Source organism: Simochromis diagramma, unplaced genomic scaffold (genome assembly GCF_900408965.1).
Source record: "Simochromis diagramma unplaced genomic scaffold, fSimDia1.1 OVJJ01000421.1, whole genome shotgun sequence".
Taxonomy (NCBI): domain Eukaryota; kingdom Metazoa; phylum Chordata; class Actinopteri; order Cichliformes; family Cichlidae; genus Simochromis; species Simochromis diagramma.
Genome location: NW_024387250.1, coordinates 5,913,441 through 5,924,327, shown reverse-complemented (window position 1 = coordinate 5,924,327; position 10,887 = coordinate 5,913,441). Strand labels below are relative to the sequence as shown.

General features: G+C 41.4%; 1 protein-coding gene across 9 annotated transcripts in view; it reads right to left on the bottom strand.

Annotated features, from left to right (window-relative positions):
• Nucleotides 1-2,866: 2,866 nt before the first annotated feature.
• The window catches only part of pax2a (paired box 2a), a 28,201-nt gene continuing 20,180 nt past the window's right edge, over nt 2,867-10,887 (bottom strand). For 6 of the 9 annotated variants that reach the window (XM_040001687.1, XM_040001691.1, XM_040001689.1 and 3 more), the window contains 3 exons: nt 6,285-6,386; nt 4,891-4,977; nt 2,867-4,706 (listed from right to left, as the gene is read on the bottom strand). In XM_040001687.1, coding sequence (XP_039857621.1) covers nt 4,630-4,706; nt 4,891-4,977; nt 6,285-6,386 — 266 coding nt within the window. In that variant the 3' untranslated portion in view covers nt 2,867-4,629. Of the gene's footprint in view, nt 4,707-4,890; nt 4,978-6,284; nt 6,387-7,544; nt 7,761-10,887 lie in introns of all 9 variants that reach the window. The other 3 variants (XM_040001686.1, XM_040001685.1, XM_040001694.1) reach the window with 2 other exon arrangements.

Sequence of the window (10,887 nt, the reverse complement as noted above, 5' to 3'; positions counted from 1 at the left end):
TATTCAATACAACATAGAAATCTTTTTAACCCCCACCGCATAGCAACTCAGCGATAAAACACTGGACCACTGTGCCGCTTCCTCTTCCCAACACAAATCCATTTGGGATTAACAGAGTTAACGAAGGCAGCATTGTGAACAATACTGCACCCGTGCAGCCACTAATTAAAGTTGCTTCTAATGAGGGCCCGTTGATTGACACAGCAGGGTTGGCCTCTCCCCTCACTAGCATCAACTATGACAGCCACATGATGAGGCTGATGACAGGCTCCCATGCAGGCAGATGACAGGACGTCACTGCTAGACCACCACCGCTCCTCTTCCCCGAACAATGCTGTACTCGTTTGACACCGCGAAATTCATCGAGTCTCAGATTGTAGATGTTTATCCAAGGGATAAAAACATTAAACATAGTTTTCCCTGGCTTTGTGCTGTACTTAGTTGTTTGCTTGTTGCTTTCAAAGGAAACACCTTGTTAGCTCTGGTGGAAAAATCTTAGTGCTAATACAAACATTTCAAAATACTTCAGATAAATATACTTTGTAAATATGCTTTTAAATGATCATGTACAGTTTTACATTCAAAAATTGTAATTTTTTGCAGCACATGAAATTTGAGCAGTTATTTAAATGAGAATGTTTGAAACTTTTGAGTATGGGACCTTATTTTTTCAAATAAGGGCACACTTTGCATGTTATAAGCTTATGTATGATTTCCATTTTTAGATCTGATGCGATGAATAATCTGTAATGTTAAAATCTCACTGTTATATTGTGGGTCCCAATGGTACTTTTTCACATTTTGCATCTGACAATATATAAACTTTCACATATGTGAAATGTAATGCAGTTGCTTCAGACTGTGTCCACCTACCAGTGTCTTATTTTGCTGTTCATATTATCAGTGACAGGCATGAATCATGCCAAATAGGCCTAGCTATAGGGCATCACCAAGCCAAGCTGACAATAAGGGTGAAGTGTTTGAGTAAATCTTGCACGAGGCCCGCTGGCCCCCGTGGCAGGGCCTCTCTGTGTGTGTTTGAGAAGCCCTGAGGATGACAGGTGCTTTTCGTAATGCCTAACTGATGAGAGCCAATCAGTGGGCTCCATTCTGCTGGTGTGTGTCTCTTCTCCTGTTGTTGTCATCTGGCCCTCTAAAGTAAAGATGAGCTTGACTGACAGATGCATCCGGGTTCACAGTTTATTGGTTTCTACGAGAGAGCCAGATATGCCAATTTAGACAGGGTAGTGACAAAAAAGTTCCCATCTAAATGGAATAATTTTACCACTGGGAATACTCAGCTGGGAGAAGAGGGAGTGTTAGCGCGCGCGCGTGTGTATGTGGGTGTGTATTTTATCTTTTAACAAGGCCTGAATGACAAACACATAGGACAGTTATGGGCTGACAGAAACAGAAGCTTTTGATGCTTCACAGGGGATCCATGAAATAAACAATAGGCAGAGGAGGCAAAGAAATTGAATTACAACTGGCTGGGCTTGTGTGTTTCAGAGTAGAAAGTGGAAGTGAGGCAGCACCAGTGTGGTATAGCAGAATGAAACCAATGCATCATTAAATATACTGGAGTCATTGCTCGCCTGCCTTCCCAACTGTCCTGCTTCTTTGTTTAACACTTCTCTTTCCTCCAGCAAAGGCAATTCTTCCCTTAAACACGGGAATAGGAAATTTTAAACAGCAGTCACGATTTAAAGGATTTCTTCAGAGATCTAAACACCAACACGCACAAACTGTGCTACGTTGTGCAACCTTTGTCTATTTCCTCTTAGAGAGCGCCTCGTGGATTACTGACTGTTCATAAAGTCAAATGTCAATACACCAGCAGCAGGAACGCTCGCCGGGAACCTTGAACTCTGAATCATTTTCTTATGGGGTTAATAATGAGGGGACACCGAGTCAACGACAGACATATAAAAGAATTTATTTCTCATGTGCACAAAAAGAATTGGAACAGAACTGAAACAATGATTGAGGCCACAAGGCTTTCCATATAGATTTTCATCAGAAATCCTTTTTATGTCCATGACACATCTCCTGTATCATCTTTACAACGGCACAGGGCCCATTCCTGCAAAGGTGCTCCACTTCATAAAGCAAAGATTTTGCTTGAATGATGGTGGCATGCACTCTGCACCAGTGTTTCACTCTCAGATGCAAGTAGACAGAAATAGTTAAAATCCCAAGTGCAATTTGTAGAGGATAGCTTCTCTTGAAGAGCAGAACTGCAGTCTATTTCTCTGTTATCTGGTGCCCTCAGCAATGACACTTAACCCTGGTACCAGAAGATGCATTAGCTTGTATGGAATTAAATAAAATAAAAGTTATTTTTTGATGCCTTCTGCTAAACTGTCAGCAGCAGAGTTGAGAGAGTGGAGGGGAAGAAGTATGGGCGTGTTTCTTTACATCGAGGCACAGATCACTGTAATTTGGAGTAACATAATGAGCACGACATCTACAAATAGCAAACAGGACAATATCTTTGATTGTTGCCAAGGACATCAGTTTGATCGCATCTTAATTTCAGGGAATTTGCGGAGCAAACGTAAAAACTAGAGAATAATTATGTCACACTGGAGGTCTGTTGTACTTTTGCAGCTTTTATGCTGTTCTCAATGGGGATAACTTATTCTATACAACAAAAGATGATACAGAAAGCCATTGAACTCATTGCATAGTGACATAAAACATCATCATGACAATATCATGAAAATAAAATAAAATGACAAAGACAACCTATGTGATGTTAGCATCTGGAACCTGCTATTGATGTAGCCATAGGTTAAACAGCTGTTGTGCCATTCCTCAGAGCACAACATTACATTTAGACACAAATGTAATGCATGTTTTTTTTCAGTCTGTATATCTACAAAGGGAACCAGTACATTAGTATGATACTGCGATGGTGTGTTTGTGTCTGTGTGTGTGTGTGTGTGCGTGTGTGTGTGAGTGACAATATATTTACAGAGAATTGTCTTCACATTATTCACAAATCCTTCTATAAAGCAGCATTTCATTGCAGTTAGTGGAATATTAGATCACTGAAGTTCTCCTTTCGCACTACAAATGCAGCATGATGTTCACCAGCTGAAATGCCATGACATACATGTTCAGTGTTGACTTATTTAAAAGATAATACTGCTTTATTTATGCATACATATACTGTAAATAAAATATTAAATATCAAACTAAGTCTTTGGCAAATGTAGTTAAGAGTACATTCACAAAATATTTTCCAAAACTTAAAATGAGTCAGTATTTCCTTTCAGCCCCTACGGAGAGTGGAACCTAACTTCGTGGAGGGTGGTGAGTCTGTGTTTTTAAAGGCAATTAATTTCAATTAACAGGCATGAATTTATGTTTTAAAAAAACTGGTCTGTAAGGCAATTGTTGAAGCTAATTTGCAGTCGGTTTGCACAACTGCACGCAGCTTTCTAAACTGTGTAGGCATCTATTGGCATGACTAAGTAGCTGAATGAGATACAGTTGAACTGAAAGGATTTGCTCATGTAGCCAAAGAGTTATGGCTTCATGTTTACTTGGAAAAAAGATGTTCATACGCAAACGGGTCTGTTAGCTTGTTAGCTTTGTGGTTTTCTAAGAATGCAACATATATATTTTCAACTTATGCTTATAAAATGGTTAATTGTAGGTGAATGTACCACAAAAAAAGAGAAAAAAGCTGAGGTTATAGTGCAAAAAAAAGAGAGCAAAGGATGACACTGCGCACGTACATGGACATGAGGGAAATGTGACAGCCGTTCTGAAAAATCGTTGTTTATATTTAAAAAAATGTAACAGAAAATATAATTTAAAGTATTTCAAATTCTGGCAAGACCATTTTAAGTTCACGGTCACCACATTTTTAATACTTTGCAAAATGATTTACATTTTTACATCTGATTGTTTGCCACGGGGAGCGCGATGTCGCCAGGGTCAGTAAACGCTGCAGGGCATGCTGTGTTCGTCTTATAATTTAAGTGTTATCAGAGAAATGGGAGCAGAAAAGTTCATCAAAGCACCAGAGTAAAGCCCGCTCTACATTATGGAGCCAGGATCTCGTTAATGGTCAGAGGGGCCCACAACACTGGTTTAATTCGCTACATTGTTAAGCTATAGGACCACTGTCATCTCCCCCTGGACGTCTGTCTTCAGAGCAGAAAAATACTGCAGTTCATTACATAAAGGAATGTGACGATCCATGAATAAAATAACAACAACAACAACAACAACAGCAAAGAAACAAAAATTAAAAACCCACGACATTTTTTCCACATGGTTTTCTTCACACTGTTTTTCTTCAATTTATATGTTATAATATATATATTTATATAATCTCTTAAAGTCATTCTGGAAACGCTCAGGCCTGTGAGAGAATAAGGGCATGACAGGTGAGTTCTGAATGCCCCCGGGCCCTTTTGACCCAAAGTGTGTGTGAGACGCTGAAGCTGGGTGCATCTGCGTCGACCTCGGCCATCCTTCCTTCACAACGCACTTGCTGACGGGGGTTTCATTTAGGATTCCACCTCGCTTCCCTTTGACCTCAGTGTTTCTCAGACAGGGACAATATGGAGGCCGAAGCTCTGGCCCTGCAGTTTGAGCTGGTCTCTGGTGTAACTAGTGGCGGTCGTAGGCAGTGGCAGCAGTGGGAGGTGCGGAGCCACGGGATGCGGCACTATAATAATAAGGGGAACCTGAAAGTTAACAGAAGAACGAACCGTTGGAAACCACGAGGTCAAACATGATGTAAGACACGTGTGTAAAAGTTCTGAGGATGCGCTGAATATTCAGAGACTGACTTTTTAGGTTTTAAATAGGATTTAAATTTTAGAGCATGTTCAGCATGACAGTTTTTTTTTAATGATGTCAGACACTTACTTAATAACGCTGGATTGCTGAACCGCCAGGCTTCATTGTAAGTTGTGTATTGTGGATGAGAGTAGGGGTTTCCAGAAAAATCCCCTCCTAGGAAACAAAATGGTAAAAATACATATTCATAAGAAGCTAATAAACAGAAAAATTCAAAAGCCTACACTACAGTTACATTTGATTTTTTCCCACAACAATATTACTGACACATCAGTTCTCTGGACGTCTGTACAGCTTCTCCAGAGTCCCTTCAGGTGAGTTAATTGTTTTATTGCCTGCTCTGTTCTGTGTGTAAGTTTGGACTTTTGTCCTGCTTGTAGGCAGTCACACTTTGCTTCAGACCCTCTCTCATTGTCCTCTCCCTGCAGGTTGTAGTGAGAAGCATGGGAGGGTGAGGGGATATCACAGAGCGATGCTGCAGGCCCACAGGTTTCTTTCTTTTATGGCACTATAAAGGCTGGGTTTTATATGAAGCTGCTGAAGAATGGCCTTTGCTTTAACGGTGTTTGGGGCCGGTCACTAAATCTTAGTTATTCGCCACTGGGTGAAAAAAACACAAAAAAACCCACAACCCCTGGACTAAGAAGGTTTTGCTGTGTTTTTCTACTTTTTGGGGGGTGTCTATGCACACTTTCCAGTTGTATAAAACACACATATTTTTTTATTTGATTTGAGATATGTATTTTGACCTCTGTCTATAGGCTAAAATCACGTGCTAATGCTACACGGCTGCTTTGATTGTTTGTCAGTGTTAGGCACATGTCACGCCGCAATAAAGGGAATTGTGTTTTGAGTTGTTTGGAGCACAGATCTACACATGCTGGCAGCATCTTCACCGCTGGTTGTGTAACTTAAGCTCATCCCTGAGAGAGATAGTGATTTAAATATTTACAGGCCCTCCACGCCTCTGTGTTTTGACCCTTAACTGTTTGCTGTGAACCTGAACTGCAGGTTAAGTAGAGGGGAAAGAGATACGCTCTGCAGCCCTGGGTGTCCGGGGAGGCGAGGAGAGGAGCAAAAGCAGTGTTTATCGATGGGGCTGGTGAGAGTGCGCTGTGTGGACACGGCGAGGGTAATGAGCGCTGGGAGCTGGAGTGTAACTGAGAGGAACTGTCCTATCTCACGGCCACTGATTGTGGTGATCGCCTATCGAGTTCATCTAATGTCCTCATCCACAGACGCTAACCACACGCTAACCGCAGTCTAACAAAGCTATAACAAGCTTGCTTCAATCCTTTGAGTCAAAAGCAATGATTTAAAGTGTCCTTGCTGTCTCAACAGTGAATTTATGTTTGATGTTTTTGGGGTTTTTTTTTGTAGGGTTAAGTGACCGTAAATTTTACAGTATCAACCTGACAGGTACTATGTGTTGCAAATATGTTAGAATTAACTATATCACCTACCGGGAACCATTCCAGCAAGTGTGGATGTGGGGTAGCTGCCTTGTCCTGTGGGGGGGACATGAGGTGGGTAGCCAGGTAGGGTGGTACTAGCCATATCTCGACCTGCAGACACACAGAAGGAGGATCTGTATCACAAGGATGGTCACAAGGAGAAGAGTTAAATGTATATTCTACTTGAGAGAGTGGGTTTAAGCTGAAACCAGTCCAGGGTGTGTAGCACTCAGCTTGCTCTGTCCTGGATTTGAGGTTTTTTTCCTGTAGTGAGTGCCTAATCACAAGAATAAAAAGCCACAAAAAAAAAGGCGTGTGCTATGTCATAACCGAGCTGATGCAAACTAAAATTGTTCTGGAAGAAGAAAAAAAAAGTGCTACCAGTAAACATTACGGGTAAGTTTCTACATTGAGCAACATGAAAGAGTTTTGTCATTAAATTGATGATAAAAGATGGAAACGAAAACCTTCCTTCGAAGCATATTGCTTTTGGAAACGTTTTGTACATAAACACAAAAATCACCAAAGTGAAGTGATGCATATAGCCACTGAGAATAACAAGCAGTGCCCCTGTCTGTCACAATGCATCGACTCATCCTGTTTCTTAGGCACGCTCACTTTGTAAAAGCAAAACCAGAGATTTTCCAAAAATGTTCAGAAATAATATGTAAAATGTTTGCTGTCCAATTATATATATGTATATCTCTCCTGGGGTCACATATCAATATCATGACACTACAACAAAACATAGCATACTAGTGTCAAAAGCAGTGTTAGGAGCATCAGGCCAATGACAGCATCACGCTGGCCTCTGCTTTATATTCAGCCCTTTAATTAACCTTGACAGCAACCCAGCTAGATGAAGGGGCACACATGACTGGCAGCTATGGGTTTAAGGCGGGCCCCAGTATCAGCCTAAATCTGCGCCTTTGAAACCCCCTGTTTTGGCCTCCTGTGGCCCCCTACACTTTGGCCCTGTCATGAGGCTGTAAGGACCAGAAAGTCTACTGTGACAGTGAGAGACGAGCAGGGGGTCAAATGCAGAGCAAAGCACGGAGGGAAAGGGTAGAGATCGTCTGCTCTTAATGAGAGCCAAACGTTCAACTTTGCTCCTGTGTACACAACTGCAAGGCCCAAAAAGAGCAACAGGGGAGGCATCCACTTTAATTTGTACATAACTGAGAACTGAGACTAAAAGTGAGCACAGAGTGAATAAAGAAATCATTTGAATTATTATCCGGCTACGGGGCCTTGTGGGAAAAGTTGTACCTGCTATAAAGGGCTGGCTGGCATACTGGCTGTAGCAGGAGCTGTGAGCATGGGCAAGGTAGCTGGGAGTAGATGCATCTACTGAGAGGCTGGACTGGTGGGGCAAGATGTCAGCTAGAGCAGAATCCCCAACAGAGGAGGGGGTGAAGGGGGCAAAGGATGCCTCATGGGGCTCTCGCTTTACACACATGGAAGGTGGATATGACGGGTGAGAGTCTGGCAGGTGGGGGGAAAAAAAGAAAAAGAAAAAGAAAAAAAATTGATACAATGCAGACATACAACTCCACACAATCTGTACATACGTTTATGTCAGTCACTCACAAGTATGGTGAGATGGATTTATAGCTGTGTAGATGTCCAAACTCAAGCGTAGACGGGTAACAGCAAAAAGCCAAAAAATTAGATCAGTCGCTGACATAGACGCTCGTAATTAAAGAAAGAGGGGACTACAAATCCCTATCCGATTTAACGTATTAATTAAAGGGAGCCCAAAGAATTAGGAGCAATACATTAACTTGCTATCTTTTAAGAACTCACAAGCAGACATTTTATATGAACACTGAATAGATAAGCAGTCTTTACCACTTGATTTGTTCATTTACATGGCTTATAATAATAATCTCATATGCACCTAGCGGTAATTCATTCAACTAAGTGGAAACGTACACCAGTGAAATGTTGCAACAACACATCGCGCCTGATCAATCAAGCTCAAATGCGTAAAAAATTTCCCCAAGGTTTTGGGAAAACAAACAACATAATCTCACGGCTGCTTTCTCACAACAAAATCACTCCCACAAATAACCAAGCAGCCGGCTTGTAGACAGTTCAAAACTCTGCACTTTGATCTAATTTGGCTGATGAGTCTTGGCATCTTTCATTTCAGCGTCTCTGCTTCTCGAACCTGTGCAATCAATGTGAGCTCTGTTTCTGGCCTCTCCGTGCCCACTGCAAGCCTGTTGTGTTTTTTCGGGGGCCTGCAGGGAGAGATGGCTCTTTCCCGACACCATGATAGCCTCATTAGCTGCTTCTCCCATCATTGTTGTTTTACAACAGGACTGTGTGTTGCGATTCCTCATTAAGATAAGGGCTGCTCAATGGAAGGGGAGTGCAACAATGTCAACCATAAGAACCTAATTCCAGAGAAACAGGCAATGTTGCTCACTACTTTTCCGTAGGAGCAGAAAAATAAAATTGTAGGCTCTCCTAACGTTATTCTCCTTCTTTGTCTTGGTGATAGCTAAAAATGTGGATTTAGACAGAAGTACTGCAATTAGAGTGAATCTTTTCTTAGAAAAATGACAACACAATGGGGAAAAGACACAGTGTGAACAATGTACAATCTTTTCTAACATATGATCTGATCATTAAAAGGAACGTTTGCCCCGAATCTTTGGCATGAACAGAAGTATTCTAATGAGTGGGCTTTCCATTTAATTGGATGGACCAAAATGTTGTCACATGTACTGCCCAAGTATGTCATAAGTTATATTGGAAAACTGGGTCTACATTTAGGAATGACGGCAAATCCCTTGTGCTTAGTTCTGCTCTTCAGTTAATTATAGCCAACATGTAGTCTGTTAAAGCCTTTGAAGTTCAAACAGCTCTCAAAAGTCCAGTTACAAGAAAAAAATACTGCAGAGGACAATGCTAGCAGCTAGCTTGTTTCAGAAACACAGCAAAGCATCATATTCCACCTGCACCTGAGCCATGAAATCACGATGACATCAAGTGTAAACCCATGAACCAAACACAAATCTCCACTAGAGAGAGCCCACAGTGTAAAACAGCTTTATGACAGTCAGATTTTTAAAAAAGAAAATAATTTGATTCTCTTTGTCTTTATTGTGTGTTGCGGTTTAAAAAAATGAACCAACTGTGCAGCAGTGGATTCAGAGGGCTTTTTTATGTGCACCTTGCTCATGCGCGCTATTATTAGAAACACCCCGTTGCCAGGTTATTTTCTTCACTGGTAACAGTTTATAATTGGGGTACAAAGTACGTTACACTAAAGAAACACTAATGACGAGTTAATACATCTGGATGTACCGTAAATTCCTGCTGTTCACCAGCTACGGCTTCACTTAATTTTTAATAGATCACCAATCAAGGGGTGGTTACTCAAAATTATCCACCAAACTGTATCGATTTCAGGTACATTTGGCTTTATTTACCTTCATTTAGGACTTAAGTGCCACAAGGCATCAAAAACCGAGACTAAACCCTGTCCTGTCTGCCAGCTTTTGGAATCTGAATGTGATGTTGTGCCAAACAATATTTCTGAAAAGTCTAACTGTGAATTCATGATATATCCTGTATTAATTCAAGCGTGAAATCATCAAGGGAGTAACATTAGTTAAGTATGGTTTGCGCTCTTACTCTATGCATGCTGGGACTTTAATTTTGCGAATGAGGATGTCTAACATGAAGTCAAGGTCAAGCCTGTTTACACTGAATCTGAGACTTCCTCCACACTACTGTAGGCTTCCGTGTTCTCAGCGCCCGAGCAACCGTTGTCAAACAGACAGGGGTTACAACGCAACAACAACCGATACAAATGCTGCGTTCAAGACCACTGAACTCTGAAACTAATCAGACATGGTGTTGCTTATTGTCCTGGAGACAAGGCAGCGCCTGGGTAAAGGGAGCCTGTCAAATCGAAGGCCCTGATGATGGAGATGGAAGATAAACTCAGGGTCCTTGGGGACTTTTCTCCTCAGCAAACACATCTTTGAATGAGCGGAGATGGTATAGAGTTCTCCAATAGCTGTCTCTGCTCCACCACTGATACTACATCGAGACCCCATCAACCATAGAAATGGACTGTTAAGAACCTACAGCAATCCTCCGAGTGATGCTTCCAGATATAGCTACAAAAGGCTTCTCTCAAGTGAGCATTTCATTTTTAAACGTGCACCGAGGAACTTTGCTGCACAAACCATTTACTGGGAGAACTCTTGTTTAGAAAGGCTGACATTCAATCTACAGAGAACTTTTTCATGCACGCAAAACTTCCTTTCTGTGCTGACAGATAAAAAAATTCTAATTTTACCCAGACAGGGACACATTCATGTTTGTATCGCAGCATTTCAGCCTCTGGATTTGCTTTCTTCCATTCAAGCTTTGGTAATTTACAACTACTTACACCAACCCCCCCCCCCAAAAAAAACCAAAACAGAAGAACATTTGTAAAAGGTGGAAACTGTGGAAAAACAAATGCAGGCAAAAATAGGTTCAATTCCCCATTTAGAGGTTTAAAGTGATTCATTATCAAATGTGTGCTCAAAGGTTAGCGTGCTAGCGACGGGGTGATATAAACATTAATTTCCAGTCTTGGGGCTGC